This window comes from Macrosteles quadrilineatus, unplaced genomic scaffold (genome assembly GCF_028750875.1).
Source record: "Macrosteles quadrilineatus isolate MER2022 unplaced genomic scaffold, UCM_ALF_1.0 Scaffold_1__1_contigs__length_201487025, whole genome shotgun sequence".
NCBI classification, from domain to species: Eukaryota; Metazoa; Arthropoda; class Insecta; order Hemiptera; family Cicadellidae; genus Macrosteles; species Macrosteles quadrilineatus.
In genome coordinates this window covers 144824194-144850272 of record NW_026542594.1, presented here as the reverse complement: position 1 = coordinate 144850272, position 26079 = coordinate 144824194, and the positions used below count along the sequence as shown (strand labels likewise).

At 34.2% G+C, this 26079-nt stretch overlaps 1 protein-coding gene across 2 annotated transcripts; it reads right to left on the bottom strand.

The window, feature by feature from the left end:
* Positions 1 to 606: 606 nt before the first annotated feature.
* LOC128986407 (protein farnesyltransferase/geranylgeranyltransferase type-1 subunit alpha) lies at positions 607 to 24185 on the bottom strand. 2 transcript variants are annotated; one of them, XM_054406777.1, is made up of 8 exons: positions 24102 to 24185; positions 22900 to 23041; positions 21136 to 21259; positions 14203 to 14298; positions 11948 to 12082; positions 10844 to 11044; positions 2857 to 3034; positions 607 to 721 (listed from the first exon to the last, which is right to left on the bottom strand). In XM_054406777.1, the coding sequence occupies exons 2-8, from the start codon at positions 23039 to 23041 to the stop codon at positions 629 to 631; spliced, it is 969 nt and encodes a 322-aa protein (XP_054262752.1). In that variant the 5' UTR covers positions 24102 to 24185; the 3' UTR covers positions 607 to 628. The 2 variants fall into 2 exon arrangements, with proteins under 2 accessions (XP_054262752.1, XP_054262745.1); XM_054406770.1 differs by lacking the exon at positions 24102 to 24185 and adding an exon at positions 23827 to 23991.
* Between the last annotated feature and the right edge of the window lie 1894 nt (positions 24186 to 26079).

Here is a 26079-nt window from a genome sequence, read left to right as displayed (position 1 = left end):
CTTAACGGACTTCTTTCTAAGGAAAAACAGTAAATGTGTTTATAATGCTTCTGTTTTATAAGAATTAACCATCATGAAGGGAAATTGTGTATTTCATAATTAGTTAGAAGGTAATTTTTAAATTTAAGAATTTTAAAGAAGCAGGGCAAAATGTTGTTAAAGTAGCCTACACAAGAATTTCAGAATATTAAAAAGGATAATGAAAGAGGAGTAATGATTGTGACTTTGAATTGTATTAGCATAGTGGGCAAAAGAACAAGAGCTGATTCTTTGTCAATATCACTGATGAAATACTCAAAAGATCAGTGAAACAAGGACCTAAAATTATGGCAATTATTGCAAGATGGCAGAAAAACTAACTTGAATACTCAGTTTTGGTAGTAAATGCTTATTATGAACCAATTCAGTATAATTTCTATTAGGTAATAATAATATGCATCATAGCATCTACTCTCAGTCGAGTACCACTATTAGGACGTGCAATACTAGCACTCACAAGTGAGAGCCAGTGGATTGTCAGTACAGCTACCTCACCACAAAATTCCGTGAAAAGCTACAATAGTCAATGGGTTGATTACTTATGGATTTCATGGTAAAAAATAAGAATTTGTTATAATTGATTTATTAGTCAAGCCACTGCCACACTTTCTAATGTTGTCTCTATGTACTTCCAGTACTGAGCTCTGATTTTGTCATGTTGATCTGCTAGTTCATTCAGCAACTGTAAAAATAATTAAATTTAAGTTTAAGTTTAAGTTGGATACACTTCAAGTTAAACATTCCAAGCAAACAACCTAGCTCAATATGGGGATCCAACAGAACCAAATAAATACAGAGTATGTTACTACACAAATACTGTAGTTCATTAAATAAACTATTCTGTCTTGTTTAGAGATTGCTCAGCGCCAGTAAACAACGCAACATTCATTGTATCCATAAGTATTGGACATTGTAGCATTCTACTACAAGTGTCATGTGGGGGCCTTTAAGCCGGGTTTTCCTAGGCGCAGAAGTGGAGTGCGGAACGTGTAATGCTGAGAGCGGACTCCACTTGCCTTAGGCAATTTAATTTTACTGTTTTCCTAGAAACGGAGTGGAACACCATGTTAATATCTTTTCCGCTCTCCGCACTCCTCTTCCGTGCCTTGGAAAACCCGGCTTTACAATAGTTCAATTTTCATAAGGTTCAAAGTAACTGAGGGGTCTTGTTATAGGGGTGTGTTGTATGTCTGAGCACTGATAGTACTTGGGAATTTATATTGATTGGTTTATATGGCACAAGAGAAAGGAATGTATAACATAACTTGTTTATTGTTAAAACTATTCTTTTTCAATAAGCATTTTTCAAAGGTGTGACTAGCTGGCATGCTTGTTGAATAAAAACACGTCAAAATCTGAGATATTTTACAAATTTTAGAAGTAGGGTGTTTTTTGAAGGCGAAGGAATGCGATTTTAGGAAAAAGCGATTAACAAGAATTTAATTTGTAGAAAATTAGATTCATGACCATGAAAATTCATTCAAATCTTTACTAGCTCTTACCGTTTTCGAGCTATAGCCGTTTAAAAAAAAACGTGTTTTTCTCAAAAAAGAGGGAGAAAAATTAAAATGTTGAACTGCCATTACTTTTGATAGGATTGACGTAGAGACCTCTAGTTTGTGCCATTCTTTTTATTTTTTCTTTGCTCTTTCATTTTATATGTCACAAGAGGTACCTTGCAATCTAAAAATTTTAAGTTAAGAGTAGGGGGAGAAAGGGGGTGAATGAGAGCTTAATTTTGAATTCACAACAATTGTGGCCTCTACGTCAATGGATGATCCCGGCAAATTGCATATTTCTATCTATTGAAGGTATTTTATAGATAGAGAAGCAAGTTTTAAAAAAACACCCTGTACCTTCACATAAAAATTGTATGATAAAAAGTGTATGATAGTCCGGTATTTTTAATTACCTCCAAGAGAGGTTAAGGAAATTACCATCGAAACCATTGAAAAATCAAGGAGTTGCCTATCATTTTAGAGGTTAGGCAGGCCAGAAAAGTAATTGGGAACTATAACCAGAAGAGAAGTGATGTCCTGACCAAGCTCAACAAGAATACTCCCAGAATTGAGACTGGGCCTATTCATATACTGGGTCACTGTAGAGTGTAGACTAAGAGACTCATTAGAAAAAATAAACTATCAGAAGACTGCACATTCTGTCATAAGGAAGAGAAAACACCGGCTCCCTACTGGCAGCGTGTGATGCAGTTGTTAAGAGGTGTTACGTGCTTTGGCAGGTATATATCATGTAATTTAGGTGTGGGAGAGATGGGGGAAAACTCTGAATGACACTGAGCCACACCACTAACAAAAAACAATAATAATGTCATTGCATAAATACTCACTAATAGACACTAGTGGTATTAAACTTATCTAACGGCAATTAAGATTGTAGTTAAGATGACTGTACCTACAAAAAACAAATGCGACGGTGGTAGGAGTAAGGTCCTTCCTTGTGTACATCCCCATACCGCTAACAGCTATATTTGACTTGGTCCATACCAACTAGGAATTATACCTCACAAAGAACCTCATTGGCTAACAAATTTTGGAAAGGAACCGAGGATGCTAAACTTTGGAGCCTAGAAGTGTAGGCACATTACATCTTGTAGGTCCCAGTGCTTTTCTATCACTATAATGCTATCATTATCAGTAAACTAGTTTTTGCATCATAGCATTCATTGTTCATGGAACTTCTGGACATTACACATTTTTACTATCCAATAAATTAGTCTGTACCAAACTGGCTAATTGACTCTTATATTTAGTTTACAATACAATTGATATTAGATTTTAAAACGTTTAAAATCATAACCTTTTTGGCATTTTCCTTGAGTTGAGATGCGTTGGGATCCCCATGCTCCAGTCGTTCTATAGCTGCATCCACCAGATATGCCAACAAATGCGGTGACCTGCAACCTTCCTTGTACAGGCTGTGACAGAAGTCCAGTACTTTTGGCTCACAAATACCTGCCTCCAAGTGAAGCAGGAGCCTACACAAAACATTATGTAGATAAACCACACTGTTACAACTTGGATGCCAATATTTACATTTTCCATACTGTAACAAAAATCTGTTGAAATGCAAAATATTGAAATTTAATAACAAAATCAATTTGATATGAAAATATGTACAGTGGGCTTCCGATAATGGTTTAGACTGGCCCCATTCTGGATTACTGGAAATCCCAGCTTCTCAAGTTGCACCTCTCAATGTCACCAGAGGATATGCAACATCAATGAAAACAGTCTTAACCGTCATGCTCAAAGTTAAAATTGTATGAACTGTATTAGAAAAGAAAGTTAACTAACAAAGCTTAAAATCAGATCAATAGAAATTATCTCTTTGTTTAAAGTACATGTTTACAAGAATCTATACTTATTTAATACGCAAGCAGGTTTTTTGTGACAATTACTCTTCCGAAACTACTGAACGATTGACATGTTTTTGGTGTCATTGGTAAGAGCGTAACGTGAAGTTGTGCAGGAAACTTTCTTTTTAGGGAAATAATTACAGACTAAGGCCCTTTAAAGTTTTGTATTTCTCCATAACATTAACATGGGAAACAAACATTGTTATAAAAATTCCAGCTGTTGTCAGAAATTAAAAGTGAAAAGAAGTACATATGTTAATTGTAAACAGTCAATAAGTTTGCTAATTTAACAGTTTGCTACAAACATTTAGGTACTGACTTGGTTGAAATGAAATATTTACTATTGAAATTGGGTTGGCGTAAATATTACAATGGAAAAAGCGAGAGCTTGGATAATTTGATACTAAAAAAAAACTGAATTAACACTGTGCTGCATTTCTTAATAATCATTGAAAGAGACGATTTGCAAACTATGGAAATATAGGAAAGTCATAGAACACTACCAAGGAGAAGAAATAGAAAAAATTTTTTTTTTTTAAATTTAGTATCGTTATTATGGACAACCTAATGAGGCTATGAGTAAGGATATATCGATCTGTTATGTACATCTTGAGTATTTCCATAATATTTGAGTTGAATCTTTTAAAGTCATCAGAAATTATGACTTTAATTCGTTTTAAAATAACGCCTTTAATACCTGCCTGTAATTGCTCAAATTCGAGCAACAGGTACATAGTATAGATTAATTCACACATAGTTTTGGTTAGGTCTATTTGCAAGATGATAAATAACCCTTTTTATTACCAAATTACACAAAAGTAAATAGAAACAGTCCCATTTATTTTTTCTTAAAATCACACTTAGTCCAGGCAAATTAGATCAAATATAGGGTGTGCACCCCAAAAAATCGTCTAAAGCTGGAAAGTGTTTTAATACCTTTTGGGGGTCCCAAATAAGACTCCTGTGAGTTTGCGACGGATTCTGACGTCTGCTTAAGTTTTGGGAGTCAAAAAACTATGAAAATTTTGCACTTTTTTCAGTTTTTCGCTTATAACTCCTAAATAACGAATCCTAAGGGAAATGTTGTTCAAAGATGTCTTTTAGTGAATTAAATTCCGCGTCGATTTATGTTAAATACGTCAAAATTGGCCGAGCCGTTTAGCCGCTGTAGCTTTTCAAAGTTGGGATATTTTCAATAACAAGGCCAAAAGGTTGATTATTTGACCAGTTTTCGGCTTACAACTCCTAAACGACGCATGCTATACAAAAATGCACCTGTAGTTAGTTTGGAAAACACAAAATTCTGTGTATGATGTTTTTTTTATTAATCAATAACGGCAATTGATTGTTACCTACTTTGTATGGTCACCATTTCATAGAAAAAATACCCCCGCCGCAGCAAACCTGCAGACTAAGCGAATTTCCTTTTTCCTGTTTGGATTTACACTAAAACGCATCCTTAAAAATATCACATTTATTCCCTATTTAAATACAATTAGTTAAACGAGTACTTAGGTTTGCTGCAACAGGGAAGGTAAAAAGGTGATTTTTGTTGTAAAATGTTAATAGTTTAGTAAGAAATGAAAGTATTTTACAAATTCTATCAAAATATGTTCATAAACAAGCAAATTACAACAGTTGACTTATTCTCCATAAGAATAACATGGGAATTTAAAATTTACAATTTTTTGGAATTTTCTCCGTAACCATTAGGCGCACAATAATGCTTTAATATACTAAATTATTTGTTTTTTTAAGCTCTACAAAATGGTTTGGAAAGAAATTGTGAAATGTTGTATTTATAGGGTCAAAAATGGGAAAAACCTATTTTTACCCCATAAAACCCCCCATAAACACCCGATCCCATGGTCCGATCATGCTGGTTCGCGAACTCGTTCGAATGAATATAGGTTTACACGTTTATACCAAATTTCATCAAAATTGGATCAGTTTTGCTCAAGTTATCGTGCTAACGGACACATATATATATATATAAATATATATATAAATATATATATAAATATATATATAAATATATATATAAATATATATATAAATATATATATAAATATATATATATATATATGAATTTGAACGGATGGTGTTTTTGGCCTCTAGGGACCTCAAAACAAAAAAGTAAATCAGTCCCGCGTCCAGGTCTTACCATGAGTACTACGGTAATAGCTTATTCCCTATATGGGAAATTCGCTAAAAGTATTAAAGTTAAAATTGGGAAATTTTACTAAAATTGGTAACAACATAGATCCTTTCCTTAAATGGATTATGAATAATTAGATAGTGGTTTATTCCATGATGGTCATCCAGAGGTTTATCTAATAAGGTGTGAGGAGAGTAAGACACCCTTTGTAATTTTAAGTCTAATATTTTTGTCTGAGGTTCCGAAAATTCTAGGATTCATATCCCAACCACCCATTATATAGATCTTATATAGATCACTGTATTCATCTTTCAGTTTTTGGCTTACATCTTCTAACGCATGCTTTAAAAAAATGTTCCTGTAGTTAGTTTGAAGAACATAAACGTCTGCGTAGAATGTTTTCCAATTCATTAAGATCGGCTTCACCATTTAACCGCTATTGATTGTTAACACTAAATCAGATGCTTGTCAATTATCAATTATCAATCAATCATTGAGATGGGGACGCCACCTAGGTGCGTATTTTAACCCAAATATGAGTGAAGGATGAGTGTAGAATGGTGTGTGATGACCTGTGTAGCTTTGTTACTGACTAAGATCAGCGGTTTCATTAGTCAGGATCATTTATTTAAAGCCCAATGATCAGGAACAGCTGGGTCCAGTTTCAAACCGTCAAAAAGCTACTGACTTTTCTCAGGATCGAACCGGCGACCTTTTGATTACTAGGCGAGCACTATAACCACTCAGCTACCCAGCCAGTTTCCGAAGTTTAAAATCTTACCATTGAAATCTGGCAAACAACCAGCCTAATTACCAAAAACATAGGGGATATGGCAGTGAATCTATCCACTAGTGTGACGTCATGGATCCTGCAGCATGGCCTATAAACAAGTATGCTCATGAGAGCAACATCTAAAAATGGTAAATTGTTTTGCAAGTGAAATACCTGACATTCCTTGTACTCGGCTAAAACAAAATTTGATGGTTTGGCTTGCTGACCACCCTTTTTACAGTTTGGATGAATTTTTGCAGAATATAATTGTTATGGTAAAATTGTTATCTAGTTGTTACTTAGTCCCTAGTCAACTGTTACCTAATCTTTCAATCACTTTGTATGAGCACCTCACTTTTTGTTTCAGTATATAATTCTGTTTTTTTTTTTTCAAATGATTTTTTAACTATTTATTTTCTTGTTGTCCTTTAGCGAATTTCCCTATAGGGAAGTAGCTATTACCGAAGGTGGCACGGTAAGACCTAGACCCGGGACCAATTTACTTTTTCATTTTGATGTCCCCAGAGGCCAAAAACACCATTCGTTCAAATTTTTATATATGTATATATATATATATATATATAGACTTGTATATATATATATATATATATATATATATATATACGTCCGTGAACGCGATAACTTGAGTAATTTTTGTCCGATTTTGATGAAATTTGGTTTAAAGGTGTAAAGCGGGATAAACTTGAATGAGTTTGCGAACCAGCACGATCGGACCATGGGAACGGGGCTTTACGGGGGGTTTTATGGGGTAAAAATTGGTTTTTCTCACTTTTGACCCTCAAAACACAAAATTTCCTGATTTCTCTTTAGACCTTTTTAAAGAGCTTAAAAAAAAAATAATTTAGTATATAAAAGTATTTTTGTTCAATTATTAGTAACGGAGAAAATTAAAAAAATTGTAAATTTAAAATTCCCATGTTATTCTTATGGAGAATATTGTCAAATGTTGTAGTTTGCTTGTTTATGGATACATTTTGATCAAACTTGGCAAATTTATTTATTTTGACTAAGCTATCAATATTTTACTCAAAAACACACTTTATTAGTTTCCTTCTAGCAGCAAACCTAGGTACTCGTTAAACCTAATGTTATTAAAATATATTTAATTGAAAATCAATTCAGACAAATGGAAATTCGCTTAGTCGGCAGGTTTGCTGCGGCGGGGGTATTTTATATTTAGTGAAGATTCCATGTTATACTATCTAGAATCTATGGCCCTTTTTGACACCTTTTTTTTATTAACGAGGTCTATTGTAACATCTGTTATTTAATGACCAATAAAGATTTATGATTTATGATTCATCTTACTGTGGAGAGCTTTTCCGAGATAGTGGAATCAATGATGGGGATCTAGCCCGATGGTTCGCTGGCAGGCCCATCGCAGTGAATGCTACCCATCAAATTAAGGGATATTGTGGGATCACCTCTTCAACATATTATCAGCAAGTTGACAATATAAACTCCACGGATACGGTGGGATCAAAAGGAAATTCATCAAATGGTTTCAGTGTCACGACCCATTTACTGAAAATAGTTCGCTCATGTCAATCAGTTCAGCAGTTATCCCATATGATAGCATCAACGCAAGATATGTATAAAGCATAATGAAAAGGCACAGCTTGCAAGAAAATCGTAAATAGGCAAGACTATAATGACCATAAACTGTGCAGAATAAAAGGAAGTGGTGACCTTAATTGCGAGCTGTGATGGCAACAGCAAATATTAAAGAAGAATCTGCCCCCTCAGTCAGCACGTAATATTCCACATTAAATCCAAGCCTCATTTTTTAATCATACTTTGGATTAAAAATAGCTCCGTACCCACTAGCGCAGTTTGATGAAGAAAGCGTGATGTAGAAGAGTCTAAAATCTAACTATTCATGTAGCCTAAAACTACTCATGCTGTTTACTCCAATCAATGTAGATCTCACTGTGTTCTGACGGGTTACAACGCTTGGCGAAGTTGCCGAAGCAGGTTGGCCCTATACATGGTTGGGAGCAGAAAATCCAAATCAAGTGAGGGTTGGTCTCTTCTAGAAGACATTTTCAACTAATTTTGACTTTGATTCTAACAAAAGGGGCTGCTCATCCACCTATCCTTTAGAGCTCATTTAAAAGTGTACTTAATTCAGAGAGATAGGTATGGAAAATTAACACCAATGGGTTAACTCCCATCACTACGGTTAATCCACCGGTTCGACAAGAACTTCTCAACTCCGTCTACCTATCTCGACTATCGTGTACATGTTAAAAAAGGTTTACATTATCTCGCTCCTGTTGAAATGCAGGGATATAATGCGCTACTGGCTGAAAGACTTGCAAGGGGCACGATTATCTCAATTCGATATCTGACTAAAAAGATGGTACCGAATGTCACGATTTGTGGCAAGACCGATAAGAGCAAAGAATGAATCCTTATTCTTAAGATTCCAATGATGAGAAGCAGAAAAGTTATATGGTAAAATCTACGAAAACTCCCAATCGTTTTTTTTTTAAATAGGCTAAATATATAGTAAAACTATGTACATCTGTCCCATTATCATATTTCGTTTATTGAGCTAAAAATAAAATTTTTGCTATATTTAATAAAATCTTTCTCGTTGTAATATCTAATTATATATTAGAATCGCTTAACACCATTTTGGAGTGTCCAGAGATGGGATCGTATAAATGGGAGCTTAGGACGAATCCTAGAATTTTTTAACCCCAGATAACAATATTAGATTTAAAATTACATAGGGGGTATTGCTACCCTTCCCTTCACACATTCTTGGATACACCTCTGGATGATACCATGGATTAACCACTATCTAGTAATTCATAATCATAATTCTACGCCGAATTTTGTGTTTTCCAAACTAACTACAGGTGCCTTTTTGTATAGCATGCGTCGTTTAGGAGTTGTAAGCCGAAAACTGGTCAAATAATCAACCTTTTGGCCATGTTATTGAAAATATCCCAACTTTGAAAAGCTACAGCGGCTAAACGGCTCGGCCGATTTTGACGTATTTAACATCAATCCACGCGAAATTTAATGCACTAAAAGACACCTTTTAACAACATTTTCCTTAGAACTCGTTATTTAGGAGTTATAAGCGAAAAACTGAAAAAAGTGCAGAATTTTCATAGTTTTTCGACTCCCAAAACTTAAGCAGACGTCAGAATCCGTCGCAAACTCACAGGAGTCTTATTTGGGACCCCCAAAAGGTATTAAAACACTTTCCAGCTTTAGACGATTTTTTGGGGAGCATATGTCTAATTTGCCTGGGCTAACTGTGTGTTGTGAGGTACAGTAACATTTCATTTAAGTGTATATTTTTAAAAACCTAAATGTTGTGGAGATGGTGCTGGATTATCCCAATGAATGATGGCACATCAAGCTAGGTTTCCATTCCTACAAATTTGTGCCAGGCACATGTGCCCGCCCGGCACAAATCTCCGAATTTGTAGGAATGGAAACAGCCTGGCACAAGTCGCGGCCGACTGCGCAACCAAACATGTGGCTGAGTCGCGGCACATGTGCCCAGTTGGAATGGAAACAGCCGGGCAAATGTGCCTCCAACTCGCGCATACGCAAGTCCTCCAAACTACCGCATGCTCATAAATGACAGGCAATCAAACCTCAAATTTCGTTGAGTTCGTTGGAGAAAGTTTTCGAAGCCACTTTGTATGCGCAAATCTCTTATCGATTAATTAAATGTGCCTTCCAATAGTCTTTTAGCCAAAAAACTTCTTATCCACCCTCTAGGTAGTTTTCTTCTTATTCTTCAAAGTTCATTGTATGCACCAGCCATAAATAAAAAGCAGAGGCTATTAATACTGTTTAATGAAATGAATGTTGTGTCATCCATGGCGATTTGTAGAACACAATATAATCCAAATCAGCCACCGAACCTCACGACATCACAATAAGAGAGCAACTACCTTGTCTGCCAGTTGTAGCCGAGGGACTTGTGCCTGGAATGGAAACGGCGTGACAAACTACGAGCGACATGTGCCGCGACTTGTGCCTGCGACTTGTAGGAATGGAAACATAGCTTAACAGAAGTTCAGACATTATTTCATGACTAACACAACAACATATGTAATCATTGTCTATTATGTTCACTGAAGTATTAAAATTTGTGATATCATCATGACCCTTATGTCAATATTGATGAACAAGCTGGATGAAACATAAAATAGATTGCTAGAGAGAAAACAATAATTAAGCACCAATTAAGGATTCAATGTTAATAACTAGTGACAGGGAGATTAGGAAATTTAGAGCCAACATTAACTAGTCTCAACAAAAATTGTTTGGGAAAAATATATTTTGGTCTACTTAAACAATGCTGTAGGGCTACACAAATTTCCATGATGAATTAGTTTCGATTTTAAAGTCACATGTGGTTTTAATATAATGTGTTAACTTCAAAACATTGAGCACGACAAATTAAAAACTAGAGATAGTTATTTCCGTTTAAATAGTTACTTACCCTTTTAGATAGTTCCAAGGGCTCTCATTTTTGGGTACAATTTTAATTTTGTTCATAGTATAAGTTATTTCTGAGGAAATAAGATCAGGGTTGAAATTGTAAGCATGGTTGATCACAAAATATCGTTGGTTCCAGGCAGAATTGTTTCGAATGTCTTCTTCTATAAGTTGGTTTACATAGTCCATTTCATTATCGAATAATCTGTAAAATAAATAATTCTTAACAGTTTGTTTTCCAAAAAATAAATGAATAGAACAAATAATAGAATTAAAAATGAAAATAACAAACCAAAAACATTTCTGTCAAGAATGCATAACCTTAACATTGCATTATTCATTGGTCATATGTGTGTACATTTTTGTTCTTTTCAAAATTAATATAGGGTTGAATGGTCTAATCACTTTGGGTGGCTGGAATGGAATGTTCAAACAAAGGGAGTACCATGTCATATTCTGTAACATTTGTGTTTGATATAATTTCTAGATACTATTGATAAAACATTTTCACCACACAATTTTTCCAACACCACATATTCTGTAATGATTTTTAGTATAAGTATAAGAATAAAATCTCTTTTATCCCTGCTCAGTTTTATGTCAGCAGTTTGTTGCTCTGATATAAGCAACAAAGAATCTGAAATAATATGCATAGTTGAACAAACAATGATATCTGCTCTTGCAGTATAAAGATGATAGGTTTTAAATATACATAAACCTTAAATTATGATATGAGATCTGTTTACAATTAAGTTAGATTGGCCTACCAAGAAATAAACAAAAATCTTTTAGTAAAAAACTCTCTCCAAGAGGCTTTAAACTGATGAGATTCATAGGAAACAAATAATGATAGGCTTGACTTTTTTGTCCAGTTAAAAGCAGCAGTTTTGTAGTATATTTCTGAGGTCGTCAGGTCCTATTGTTATTTCCTAGTTTGTTGATTTCCACAATGCTCAATCAAAAGCTCAAGCAAACCAATTCTGTACTAGAACCATATTATAGAAGTACTAGAAACATATTAAAATATGTCACGATGCTCCATACATAAAACATTGAAAACTCTTTTTAGTTTAAATTCAAGCAGAAGACTGAGTGAATGTGTTATTACTTGAAGGTCATGATGACCCACTGTCGGTGTTGCCAGGCGTGGTAATTCTTAGCATCCTCCTGTAGAAACTCAGCCGTCACATCCAACTCATCACCAGGCCTACCAATCCACTCAATTATCACCCGCCGATGATGCCTAGAAAATTATGAATTACAATAATGTTTTAAGATTTAAATTGGGTCTTGGTTCTTCCATTTAGAGACAAAATCTAAGCTTCAAAAACCATATCTGTATTGGGAAGTTGTTATCTATTATATTAAAACGTAACACGGTTTTTTTATTTCACGATTCTGAATCAACCACTTGACGGATTCTCATGATTTTTGTGTTGAAAGAAAGATAATTTTAATAACTAGGGAATGTCGAAGACATAATTTTAGTTTAGGGTTTCAGTTTTTTATAAAATAAGTTTAAAATTTTAAAAAGTCTAGCAGCCGACATTAACATTTTACACTAGCTTTTGGTATAATACCATTTGCCGTAACAGCTTTAAACATTAAGCGTGTGTGACACAAATTCAGCATTTGGATAATAATGACATGCACAGGGTTGACTTATTTATACTATGTGTAATGCTATAGTCATTGATACGTTTATTTAATTGCTAAGAGGATGACAGACTATTTAAATATACTCTACATGGTAAAATGGTAGATGTTCTAAATTTTTTTAAATCAGTCTTTGAAATTGTAAGTATTTTTAGTGCAATATAATTTGTTTCAACTAACAGCTGGTTGAATATAAAAATATTCTAATGAACTATCAGGTTAGTTTATTATTCTGTGATTTTGCCATTGATTATAGGAAATGAGAACGATTCTATAACCACTGATGTATACAAATTGAGGCTCTGCCCCGAATCTTCAAAGAAAATGTTATGCAAATTATTTCTCTGTTCGACTTTTTGAGGAAAGAATAGGAAAATAACAATGTTTACATGTTTTAATTCATCTTGCGAGCTTTTTGTTTACAATACATGTTTAACAGCTTAAACTTTGCTGGAAATATTGACATGACTTCAGTTTTAGTTGACTAGGCCTACTTAATTCCCGTACGTAGGACGGGCCAACAGCTCGTATCTTATTATATCATATCTGTTAGTCTGAACTTATTAAATTTTGCTGTCTATTTTAAATATATTACAGCTGCTGTAATGTTTAAAATCCTAAGATTGAGGAATGAATAAAAACAAGACTTTAAGTTAATTTCCATTTTGTAGCCCCTGAACTGCATAGTATAGACTAAACTATTTTGTACCTCGTCTTGCAGTTCAAATATAGTGTTTGAAGTCCACAACAAATTTTGCCAAAAATTACATTCTCAAGTGGTTAGCAGAAACATTTTCTCCAAATTGGACTCGTTAACATTTAATTTCAAATACAAAAATTGTAACATGCAAAATAAATTAACAAATAAAACATTTAAACATTAAAACAACACTCAACCGGGCTGTCCGTCTAACCCGCCTTCATGTTTAAATGTTTTATTCGTTAGGCTAATTTATTTTGCGTGTCACAATGTAAATATTTTTATTTGAAATAACATGTTGACGAGTCCAATTTGAATAAAATGTTTCTGTTAACCACTTGAGAATGCAGAACATATGTCATGGACTTCAAATCAAACACGAGGTACGTAATAGTTTAGTTTATGTTTAGTTTCCCACAGTTATAAGTATTAATTATTTAATTCACTACGCACGTAAAAGTTAGTGTTAGCTCTTCAGTGGGAGTAGCTTAATCATTCAGTGGGGGGATCGCATTAATCATTATCATTATCATTGTTGTTTACATAGATTTTGAATGCAATAATCTGGATAATGGCCCTGTAATAGAGCCAAAAACATCTCAAAAAATAAATCAGAATTGGTCAATTTATTGAAATGATAATTATAATTGATTAGGGTAAGAAAAGGAATCTTATTAAAAATAAGTCAGATACTTTAGGCCTACTGTAATCACTTCTAGTCAATATACAAATACTGCTGATTGTTTAATTTCCTCTTGTATTTAACTCGTTTTACCCCTAGCCCTAAATATTTTGTCCACATTTTATAGCTTAAATATATTTTTATTAAAAGTTATGAAAAACTATTACAGTCAAATATTCTTATTGCATTTTACAACCTGTACGAAATTAATAGTATTAAGATTTTTATATTCTTTTATCTACTCTGTTGTGTATAAACTATCTAAAAGTTTATAATGTACTTTGAATGGTCATAAAAAATAGGTTAACTTACAAAGCATACTTACCACACTTGGTAGTTTTTAGGATGCTCTCTTATTATAGTCTTCACATAATCCAGTTCGTTGTTTAAATCTTTATTCAGCTCTTTCAATATTTCACGCCTAAAACACACCCCAGATTACTGTATCAGTACTGTATAGAATACTGGACACAATACTGTATCAGTAGGCCTACCTGAATACTTACCTATATGTAAATATAGAAGATATTTCCAGCTTCATCATAGTATACTGCAGAATTGGAATAAATCAAGTCATGACTTAAGGACTTCCTATTCAGTTGCTCCGATCCACCTGATTGAACGTAAAGCGCATTCCACTAATCTTTGCATTTATTATACTCACTAATCCTATTATCTCTATCATTAGCCATGTATTCAAGAAATGTTTGTGTTTAAGGTGTATGTTTGAATTCAGTCAACTTTGTTTAAACAGGCTTTAAAGAGGTGTCTATACTTATATTTTGGGTGTTAGGCTGAATCAAAATTCAAGGTTTGTAACAGAATACCTAGACTAAAAAATCCAAACAACCCTTGAAAACCATTAAATTATTTTTTAGCTATAACTAAGAAAATATAAATATTTATTACTAGGTATTCAAAATAAAAGTAATAAGTTACATGGGCGTCCATCAATATGGGCAAAAGAGGGCTCGAGTCCCCCATTTAAGACCCTACCAGGGTGAATATACAGACTGTGAAACAACCCATCTTCAGCAGTTACGGAAAAATAGATAACATCTTCAGTTGTGACGGTGAAATCATTAACGTCTTCCGTGGTCACGGCAAAATTGAGAACATATTCCGTGGTCACAGTGAAATCATGAACATAATCCACAACCTCAGCAAAACCTTAAACATCTTACGTGTTCACGGTAAAATTAAGAACATCTTCTTCAGTCACCGCAAACTTGATAACATCTTTCGTAATCACAGTGAAATTGTAAACATCTCCTGTGGTCATGGCAAAATTGAGAACATCTTACATATTCACTGCAAAATCATTAGCATCTTCTGACATTAACAAAATCTTGGACAGCTTCTGCGGTCACGGTAAATTATTGTCTTACACAATCAAGGTAAAACCGCTAATTTTCGATTGTGCATATTCATTTAAACGCTCTATGCAGTCGCAGAAATTAGCACTCGGTTCGGCTCGACTTTGGCCCAACAGTCATTTTCTGCTCGTGCGGATCTTTCGTGCCACTGTTGTTCTAACCAGGCCCGAAAATATGGAGTTCCTGGACCCGCAGACCCCTAGTATAAGGTATACTTGGGGACTAGGAATTAAGACCGCAAAAACCAGGTTATTCTGTTTAAAAATCTGAAAAAATTAGTGAATTTTGTTTAGGAGTTCTGCCCAACACAACCGATTTTTCAGATTGTGGAGTAAAACATAAAACGATTCTCATTATGCCAGTGGCCACAGTAGTAAGAATTCAAATTTTAAAAACAAAGCAACAACATATAAATTGACAAAGTAGGCTAAATTGTAGGTTTTGAAAAGTGTAAAAACAAACATTTTAGATCTATCAATTTCTTTATGGAGATTTATTTAAAGAATATGATTGGTCTAAAATGTTTGTGTTCACACTTTTTAAAACCAAAATTTGCTTAGTCAATTTATATGTTGTTGCTTTGTTTTAGCGAATTTCCTGATAGTGAAGTAGCTACTGTATTACCGTGTGGCACGGTGAGACCTGGAGCTGGGACCCATATACTTTTTTATTTTGATGTCCCTAGAGGCCAAAAGCACTATTCATTCAAATTTTTATATATGTATATATATATATATATATATATAAACGTCCGTGAACGCGATAACTTGAGTAATTTTGGTCCGATTTTGATGAAATTTGGTTTGAAGGTGTAAGGTAGGATAAACTTGAATGAGTTTGCGAACCAGCATGATTGGACCATGAGAACAGGGTGTTACAGGGGTTTTTATGGGGTGAAAATTGGTTTTTCTCATTTTTGACCCTCAAAACACAAAATTTCCCAATTTCTCTCTAAACCAACTTAAAGATCTCAAAAAATAAATAATTTAGTATACCAAAGTGTTTTTGTACAGTTATTGGTTTACAGAGAAAATTTAAAAAATTTCAAATTTAAAATTCCGATGTTATTCTTGTGGAGAATATTGTAAAATGTTGTAGTTTGCATGTTTAAGGAAATATTTTGATCAAACTTGGCAAATTTATTTATTTTATATTAAGCTACTAATATTTTACTAAAAACACATTTTGCCCACACGGGTGAGAACTACGACTATCCGCAGTACTTTCCTGATAATTAGACCAATTTGTATATACCAAAAGGCAAAAATGTGGTTCAGATTCCACTATAAACTGTAGGTCCCTTATTTGCCATTAGCTGTATAGGCTATTTAATTAACAGCTGTGTCTAAGGAATATGTCGGCCTTAGTCACTAACAAAACTAAAAGATCGCGCCACTCATCTCCATTCATACTTGGCGTAAAATACCTACTTTGTATGGTCACCATTTCATTGAAAAGTATTTAAGTATTAAGTATTAGTCTCCCTGGAGCAGCAAACCTAGGTACTCGTTAAACTTAATGTTATTTAAATAGATTTAATTTAAAATCAATTCAGGCAAATGGAAATTTGCTTAGTCTGCAGGTTTGCTGCAGCGGAAGTATTTAATATATGAATTCTTACTATTGTGGCCACTCATGGTCGAAGGAAAATACATAGGTGTGCTATTCCCGTCAAATGCTGTTGTCACTTAGATTGCAAACACCGTTTTACCATTTAGAAAAATTATAAAAACAATAACAATCAAATCAAAACAAATATATACTTATATGACAATCAGCTGATTTTTTGTTTGCAATCTGGGTGACGTCAGAAAATGACAGGAATAGCACACCTATTTATTTTCCTTCTACCATTGTGGCCACTGGCATAATGTGAATCATTTAACTGTTATGTTTTAGATCAATATTATTAATATCAATAAAATCCATCTTTTGAGAAAACTACAAGTCACTCACCCACATAAACCATATACTTAAAATGTTTGTCATGACTATAAACCGAGCAAAACTATCCATTATTTCATAAATTGCCCTTTAAGGTTGTAATTGCTTTCTAAACGGAACTTTCCATATACCTACTGTTAAAAATACCTCAGCTGTAGGCTACTTATTTGTATTATGTTATTCTTTCAATTTATTACCCTACTAGCCGTGTGCCCGTTCTACGCACGGGGATCTTATCATAGTCAGTTAAAACCTTCTTATATAAAGCACAGCAGTTGGTTTGCATACTTTCAGATATGCTGACAAAACTATTCCTTCGCAAATACAGTATCTGACAGTTTCAAGCCAAAACTAATGCTTCGCAATTAAATGTCACCCGGATCTTGTTGGTCCATATGTTATATCCAATGATTAAACTAAATAAACGGTATCAGCATTCTGACACATACTTTCTCCCATAAGTTTGTCAACAACCTTTATCATGTGTAAGCGGTGAGAGTAAATGTACGAAAATGGGATTTGTACAATTTTGTTCAGAATTTAAAGGACTATAACATAATGGTTAAAAGTATTTAAGGTACTACCTCAACCTCTTAATTTAACACTTTATTCGGGTTGACATTTTCATTATCAAGGCGCTCTTGTCCTTTCCGTGAAACATTGAGAAACAAGGACATTAATGCGTTACCATCATACATACACACAAAAATACCGAACTTAATTAGGGAATCTGCTACGCTTTAAGCATAAAAAGGTACATATAAAATTAGTACTTGAAATCTTTGTTAATGCCATAAAATTTGATCATAACAATTTATATTTGCTTGGACCGGAGATGACTCGAAATTCTGTCGAAATGCTATCTGAATCGGTTTGCTATATGAAATGAAGTACAGTAGGCCTACTATAGACGATTTAGATTGGTAATTGTAATAAAAATTACCAAAATAGGCCACGAACTATTGATACACAAACAACGTTCAAAGTGTTTGAACAATTCATGATGGTTTGCTGAATAAATGTTTTACTAAAATGCGTTATAGTTTTCTTAGCATAACATTTTGGAATCCAGACAGAAAAAGCAAAAATTATACAGTTAAGACATCAATTAAATTGAATAGGCCTACGCCTATAATAAATAAGGTACAACACCAACGATAACTTATTTGTAAATTACTGTGATGTGTTGGTACGTAAAAATGATTCTTGCTGCTACTAAAGGTTAAAAGGAAAAGAACCAGTACCGTACCAAAAACCAACGTTTACAGTTAAGAACTGTAGTACAGCCGACCAATTATATGCGTTAATCAAGGTTATTGATCTCTTGGTTTTAGATTTTCTCGTAAAAAGTTATCGGCAATCAAAGTTATTTCCCATTAATTGCTTTATTTGTACACAACTCTTAATGTAAACTTATCGGTGTCAGTTAAAAAAAAAAACCTTATACAACATAACTTTCTGTTATTTAATAGATTACGTATTCTCTAAACAATGGTTGCTGGTATATATATTAACATTATAAGGTAATGTGACAAAAATCACACAACGTTGGGCTTTTGGACGTTTATAATTTTATTTCTTAAGTACCTAGGTAGGCCGTGTATTCTATGGAAAAGTACCGGTATCAAGGATCGTTGTCGAAAGGGTTGTTATAAATAATTGGGTAAGCATACGTACCACACGTACCCAAGAGAAGGGCTATGGGCCTATTGGCTGTATGGTCCAGCGATTGCTACACACGGTGAGTAGGAACTATTGACTTTATATAGTCAATGGTAGGAACAGAAAGTGACACATTGGAAAATCGAGTTCAGCATCATCCGTAAACCTCTGTTACAATCACCCACTGCACTTGTAATTTTTTGCTTTACACTTTACACAACCGCCATTGAAGAGCCGTCAATGAGTGGAACATTGTTTCTAAGCTATTGGCGACGGTCATTAGTAAATTTAAGTTTCCCAGCCGTATACAACACTGATTCAAACTTGATTCAATGTCTTCTTTCTGGTTATCAAAACTCCAAAACAATTTTATACACATATTTCTGGTTCCTGACCTGGATGATGCCTAGTTATTTAATTTACGGTTACACTATATTATTCCACTTGCGATTAATTAAATCCTTTATGTAATAAAAACGTTTTTAATCTCACTTGGATGGGATTTGCCTTCAAAACGTGATCGGAAATGGTTGTGGTGTTTGTAAACAACATTTGTAAACATTTCAGTGACAGCTAGAAAAAATAATCTTGATCCGAACAGCTGTTCGTTGTTTCATAGATGATTATGTGATACAAATTGGAAGAAAACTTGACAAAAATCGCACAAAACTGCATTTTTGAACGGCCGTAATTTTAATTACAAAGTAGTGAGACCATACTTTAATGGCTAAAGACACTCTCGCCAATCCAGTGAATACATTAAAATGACTTGGGTCTTGATAGGTACTCTCGTTTTCCTGGAGAAGATTGCGTAAAATGCCATCTTGAGTGTGTCAGACAGACAGACAGACAGACAGACAGACAGACAGAAATTTAGATGAGACTTGTTTCGGCTTCTTTAATGTATAAAACGTAAAAATAACCTAAAAATGTATGATTCTGAGCAATGTACAGACAAAACTCTAATTTTATTTATATAGATTAAAATCAGGTGTATCAAACTGTAAAATTCAGTATTTATTTGTAATACTGTATTCTGATTTCTTTATTTCAGCTTAACTTAACCAATCAATTGTTTTATTAACTACTTATGAAGTCAAGCAGGATGAAGCCTGTGGGTAACAGCTAGTGTTAGATCTAAATTTTAATAATTTTTCTCAAGTACTTCTAAGACCACCCTTTTTTGCTGGATTTTATTCTGTACCCCAATCCCTGCCCCCCCCCTCACCTATAGAAAAGTCAGAAGGATGCCCATGATAAGTTACAATTCCCAACAACTTTCAACCCACAAGCTTAAGGAGTTGTAGTTATCCTAAGTTGTAGTTCGGATGGTCTTTCCTCAATTGTAATAAGCAAGATCAAAAAATGATTTGAATTAGAAATCATAATTTAAAGCAGAATTAGACCTTAAGAGTCCTGAAAGTCTATTTACACAATTAGAAAAAATACACTTGACTTAGGTGTCTCCAAGTTAACTTACACATACCAATCTAATTTATGGCAGAGATGGTTGGACGACAACTCCATACACTTTGAAAACGGATGGAAAAAGTGGACTGTTCAAACCTGAAGTGCCTAGGTGCCTTGATATTACTAGTGGTTCTAATCTATTAAAAACACTGACTACCATTCTGATCAAATGAATAAGGCACGTCACACACTGGGTCTGCTCAGTTTAGTTCGCTCAGATCAGTCGTTTTTGAGTGCCAAACGCCAGTAGATGACAGACACTGTCATTGTTCGCAAGTAATTGTTTTTGCCGGGTTTCCGTTAGTTCGATTATGAGTTCCAGCAGTAATGACGAAGAAATTTCTTTTCTGTTATAGCATTAGCAGTAGCTGCAGAAGAGGATGATCACCTCTTTCATTGTAATATTGAATCCTTGTTTGACAGGTTGTACAACAATGGATACGTCTGTACTATTGAAATAAGTTCTTCATCGAAACTCATCTTCAATCGAAACTCATCTTCAATAAATAATCACAATAGGACTACTGTGAACATGTGTCAGACCCCCGAGTTCAGTTGCACAACATTGAACTGACTACTGTACTCTACACATACGCACACCTCTACACCTCTGGTCCTTCCGTCGCTTCTGTCCAAAACGCTTACTAACCAAAAGTGGCTGAGACGGACAGAGCGAAATGAACTGAACCGACGGAATGGATCCAGAGTGCGGCTCTACATTTGAATACATGGTTTTCAAAATTAGTGGAAGCGACTGAACTGAGCGGACCCAGTGTGCGACGTGCCTAAAGTTTGGCCTACATTACCTGTATTGCCATACTGTATAGTTGGCTGGATTTAATTCTAAGGCATCAACTGTTAATTCCAATGCTCTTTCTGATTTCTCATTCTTCTTAAGTACTGCACGGAAATAATCATATACATCCCGGACTAGAAAAACAATAAAACTTCAGTAAAATCAACAATTAATAATAAATCATTGGTAAAGGTTTACTACAACCTGAAATGTTTACTATCTAATTTCCTCAATACAAGATCGTGTGTTTTAGGTTTCTTTCATGTTTACTTTGGATGTTTTACTAACTTAAACTTATGCATGCCATGGGTATTAAAAATATAATGCACAATAATTTTGTACATTAATTTTTGGTGCTTTTAGCCTGGTTTACACGGGTCGAGTATGTCAGGCGAGTTGTTTGGCCCAGTTACTAGGCTCAGTTGTTGATTTGTTCAACCCGCCTATTACTTGACTAGACTGTCCACACGCATCCCTATTTCTGTCTAGGGACAGTGTGGGCACAGAGAAGTAATATTTATTACTTTTCTGTGGTGTAGGGTAACTTATTCCTCTGTAGACAGATACCGTAGCTTTCATGTTAAATGTTGTTTGAGATTTAAATGACACGTCAAGAGTCTAATGCTGAATTTAGAACTTAAATCACTGAATTAGATTATTAGAATAACTCAATCGCCACTTAAATTCAGAGTTAGCTTGGTTTTTTTTGCAAATAACTTTCAAAAGGTAAAGAAATCAACCAAAGTGGAAGGTGATAACTTATTCTGAAAGAGAATAAAATTTGCTACAAATTACTATTAAGCATTTCTTGAAAATACTCAATAAAGTCAGCCAAAATTTGCCTTTAAGTAAAACATGTGAAAGCCTCCGTTTTAAATGTATTACTTATGGAAAACATGTTTTTTTTACTTTCACCATGAATTCAAACGAAAACAAACTTTCACAATTAGGCCTATTTGCAAATGTACCCTACAGGGAGAGTGATCTTTCTTTTTATTATGACCCATTAATTAATCAAATCGGTCCAGTAGAACTGTAGATTTAGTTGGACTGTACAAAGATTTTCAAAACTTACGTACATAACAGCATAAATCATAAATCTTCATTGGTCGTTAAATAAAACTACACATATCATACACAGCAAAACAATGCAACGCAGGGCAGGCCCATAGATTAAGTATACGTCTTAATCTATGGCAGGACCGAACAACCGTTCAACTGAACCATTGAGTACTAAAGTAAACTCAAAACTCAATAGAAAACATATTTATTGCTGGAAAATCGTGATGGTGGGGGTAGTTACTGGGCCGAGCAACTCGGTTTTCAACTAAACCACTTGACTCGATTTCAACTGACCTCTTTTTACCAACTTGTCCATTTTGACTCGCCTGTATGTCTACAATAAGCAAGTTAGAGAGCGAGTGGCACTGATCTCACTGGTCTAACACACTGACTCGCCCACCGTACTCGACCCGTGTAAACCAGGCTTTTATTCTTTACTCCTGGTCATCATCATTTAAACAGAGATGTCAAATATTAACTATGAGAAACCAGAACAAATGTTATGGCCTATAATTGTTTTCAGAGGTTAAGTTTCTAAACTTCCCATAGTGAATAACTGTGAATAATAGATGTCTAATGTGCTGTAAAATATTAATTCCTAACAATCCATTGTAGAACTGACTAAACAGACTAACTTAGGTAGGCTACCTACTTCTAAAAAAATTAAGAAAATTCAAAACTCAACATTAATTATAACAAATAATATAGTTACATTGTTCAGAGTAGGCAATAGCAACAACAGGGGCAGGTCCATCATCCTGAGGCACAGGCTGTATATCCGCCCAGTCTGATCGTCGGTTGTAAGGTATAAACGTCTCCTCTCCTGACACTACCTCTGGGCTGCTATCTCCCATCTGAAACCCACCAACATTAGGTTTCTTGATGTTAACTAGCAACAACAGGTGCCATCACTCTGAGGAGGTAGAGGCTGAGTATTTGCCAACACAGGTCATCTTTTGTAAGGTCCAGTAACCAAATCTGTACTGAGCTATTTGGCCAATGGGGAAGGGCACTGTGACGGTTGTGATAGATGGTTTATGAAATCTGAAAAGTTGCAAAATGTTCATAAAAATGACAAGAGTTAAGTTATTCAGGGTTAATGCAGCTTTAACGGTTTTAATTGAAACTAATATTAAAGGGTGGCAGTATATAACAATTTCTGACGCTTGATAATCCTAATGATTGTATTTATGACATTGTTTTCGAATACAATTAGGCTAACTTAGTTTCTAAGTATTAACAATGTAATCGAGGTTATGCGCAAATAAAAAAATATTATATCTGTGTTTATTCACAATTATTAGAGCTAGGCCTATTTGTTTTTCACCATAGTTTACTTGTCACAGACATGTTTAAGGCCATGTACTGTCTTACAACTATAGTTCGGCCGCTTAGAAAGCGACCTCCTCTAGCATTGGTTTAGCATTAGCGCGCAGGTCGTTTTCTAAGCGGCCGAACTATAGTTGTATATTAGGCTTAACTAAATGTTTAAACTTATCCTGACCAATCTCTTCGGGTAGAGTTTCTTAACTGGGCTATGCTAATATCGATTGAAACTATCGAAGATATTGATTAATAATTGATATTTTTAAATATATCTATTATAAAAATTAAACTATCATAACCTAACCTAACCAACCAAACTTGCTGATGGTGAAAAAATCGCATGATGAAGGTTTACTAATAGAATCGATAGTTTCAATTGATATTTTGTTTGATGCTTTTGGGAGCAGTTAGTGTACAAACTGGAAGTCTTCCCTCTTCGTATGTCTTAAATCCACATTTTGTATCAACTATTAAATTTGATATTATATTTAAACCGAAAGCCAAATATTAGATGGTACCGTTTCGAAATAAAAATAAAAACGAAATATTAAATAATATCTTAGTTATTACTAATAAACATACTCTAACCTATAAATCAAATGGTTTGGCTTGTTATAAACTGTTATTGATTGACTAGCTTAGCTCAGAGCTGAAAAACAAAACAAGTGACTGACTGACAAGACAAGACAGTTTATTTGACATAACAGTAAAAAAAAAAACCAAAACAGTGACTCAAGTCCAAGTGACTTCTGTAATCTGTGCAGACTGCTCAGACTGCTGAGTTTGTGCAAGCTTGCCAATCCACTGCGGCACTTGTTAGTTTTACCATAGATAAAACATACTTACCTTTTACCCGCTTTTCCTTCATGAGTTGTTCAAGAATGCGATTGATTATTTATCTCTCAAGAAATATCCTTAATGCTACCATTTACAATTTGCAAATGACAAAGGGAAAATCTTTAATCTTAAAATCCTTAACTGCTCAATTATGTTGATATATGGATTGATGATTGATGTACTTTTTCCATTGCTTGACCACTTATTTACAGTTTTCTTTTCCCTCCTCTCCTATTCAAACTGTTAAAACTAACATAAGATAAAATGTAATGTTCTTTTAGAATTGTTTGCGAAAATTTAGTATAGTTTAGGGATTTTCAACCACTGTTTGTACGTGGGTAAAATATGTGCCTTGGTTTCAGGGAGGCCTATGACAACAAGTGAAGTGACATCTGACAGCTCTCATCTGTCCCGGTATAAGATAAATGTAAAATCATAGACTAACCAACACAAGTAGACTTCTCATCCCATTGTAAATTTTGAAGCACGTTTTTCGTGTCTAGTTCATGTACGTGACACAAAGGTGCTAGTGTCGACGAAACTTTGTTTCTATTATTTTTGGGTTAATTTCTTGATTTGTGATTTACTGTTTGGTTATATAACTAGGGGACAAGTTATTGTTTATGATTAGATCGTATTATTTGGCTAAACGAGGTTTTAAATGGCTGTAATAATGGGACACAAATTGTAAACAAAACACGACCTCTACAGAAAAACGGACAGAACTATAATAATAAAATTGGCTTCAGCTGTTCCATAAGGATGGGAAATCTACTAAGGGAGTAGTTTTGTAGTTTTATCAATGGTAAAATGTACCCGTTACACATAAACTTACCTCGCCAATCTGACTCAAAATTCATCGGTGGCAGTATCTGGGTTAAAATACGCACATAGTGGCGTCCCCATATTAAATAATTGATTGAAATTGTTGAAATTGCACTATGAAAATATTGACTCCGCTTTAAATGTACATATTTAGAATTGTCAATTCATATTCATATTGTTTCGGTTTTCATTTCTGTATGTGTTATTTTCAATATTTTAACAATTTATGTTCATAAATTTAAATTTAAATCAATAAAGTGTGAATTAATGAGCTGATGTCACCTGTCTGCCATGTATAATATGGGACATGTGACACTAAACAACCCTACTTGCGACGTTGCCAATTCTACCAGGCTGCGGCCTGGAGTTAAAGGCGGTCATGGTTGCAACACGACTCATACTACAGTACCTTGTTCTTGCAGAATCTCTTTAGCAAGTAACTTATCTCATGGTGATTATTAAAAAAAAAACACTTGTTGTCAAGGTTGAGTTCTTATCGATGTAACATGTGATTAGGGGTAGTTTATCACGTACTTATCATACCACTTGGGATTGAACCAGCAACATTGAGGCTTGAATGTGGGCAATACAATCACTCAACTACCCAGTATTATAACAGTAAGTTATAACAATTACTCAATTACTTTTTAAAACTTGCTAGGGTAATTCGTTTGAATATACTGTACATAAATATCTTTACATAATACATTTATCTTTCCTCATTAGTTTATTTAGGTATATATAAAATGTTTCACAAATATTTTGCAATAATGTTTTGATAACAAATGGTATTATATATAGTAATGTTCAAAAAGAGTTTAATACTATTCAGTAACCCTGAAATATTGAACGTACGATACGTACTCGTTATTTCTTGTCAAATAGCAAGACGAAACGTATTTTA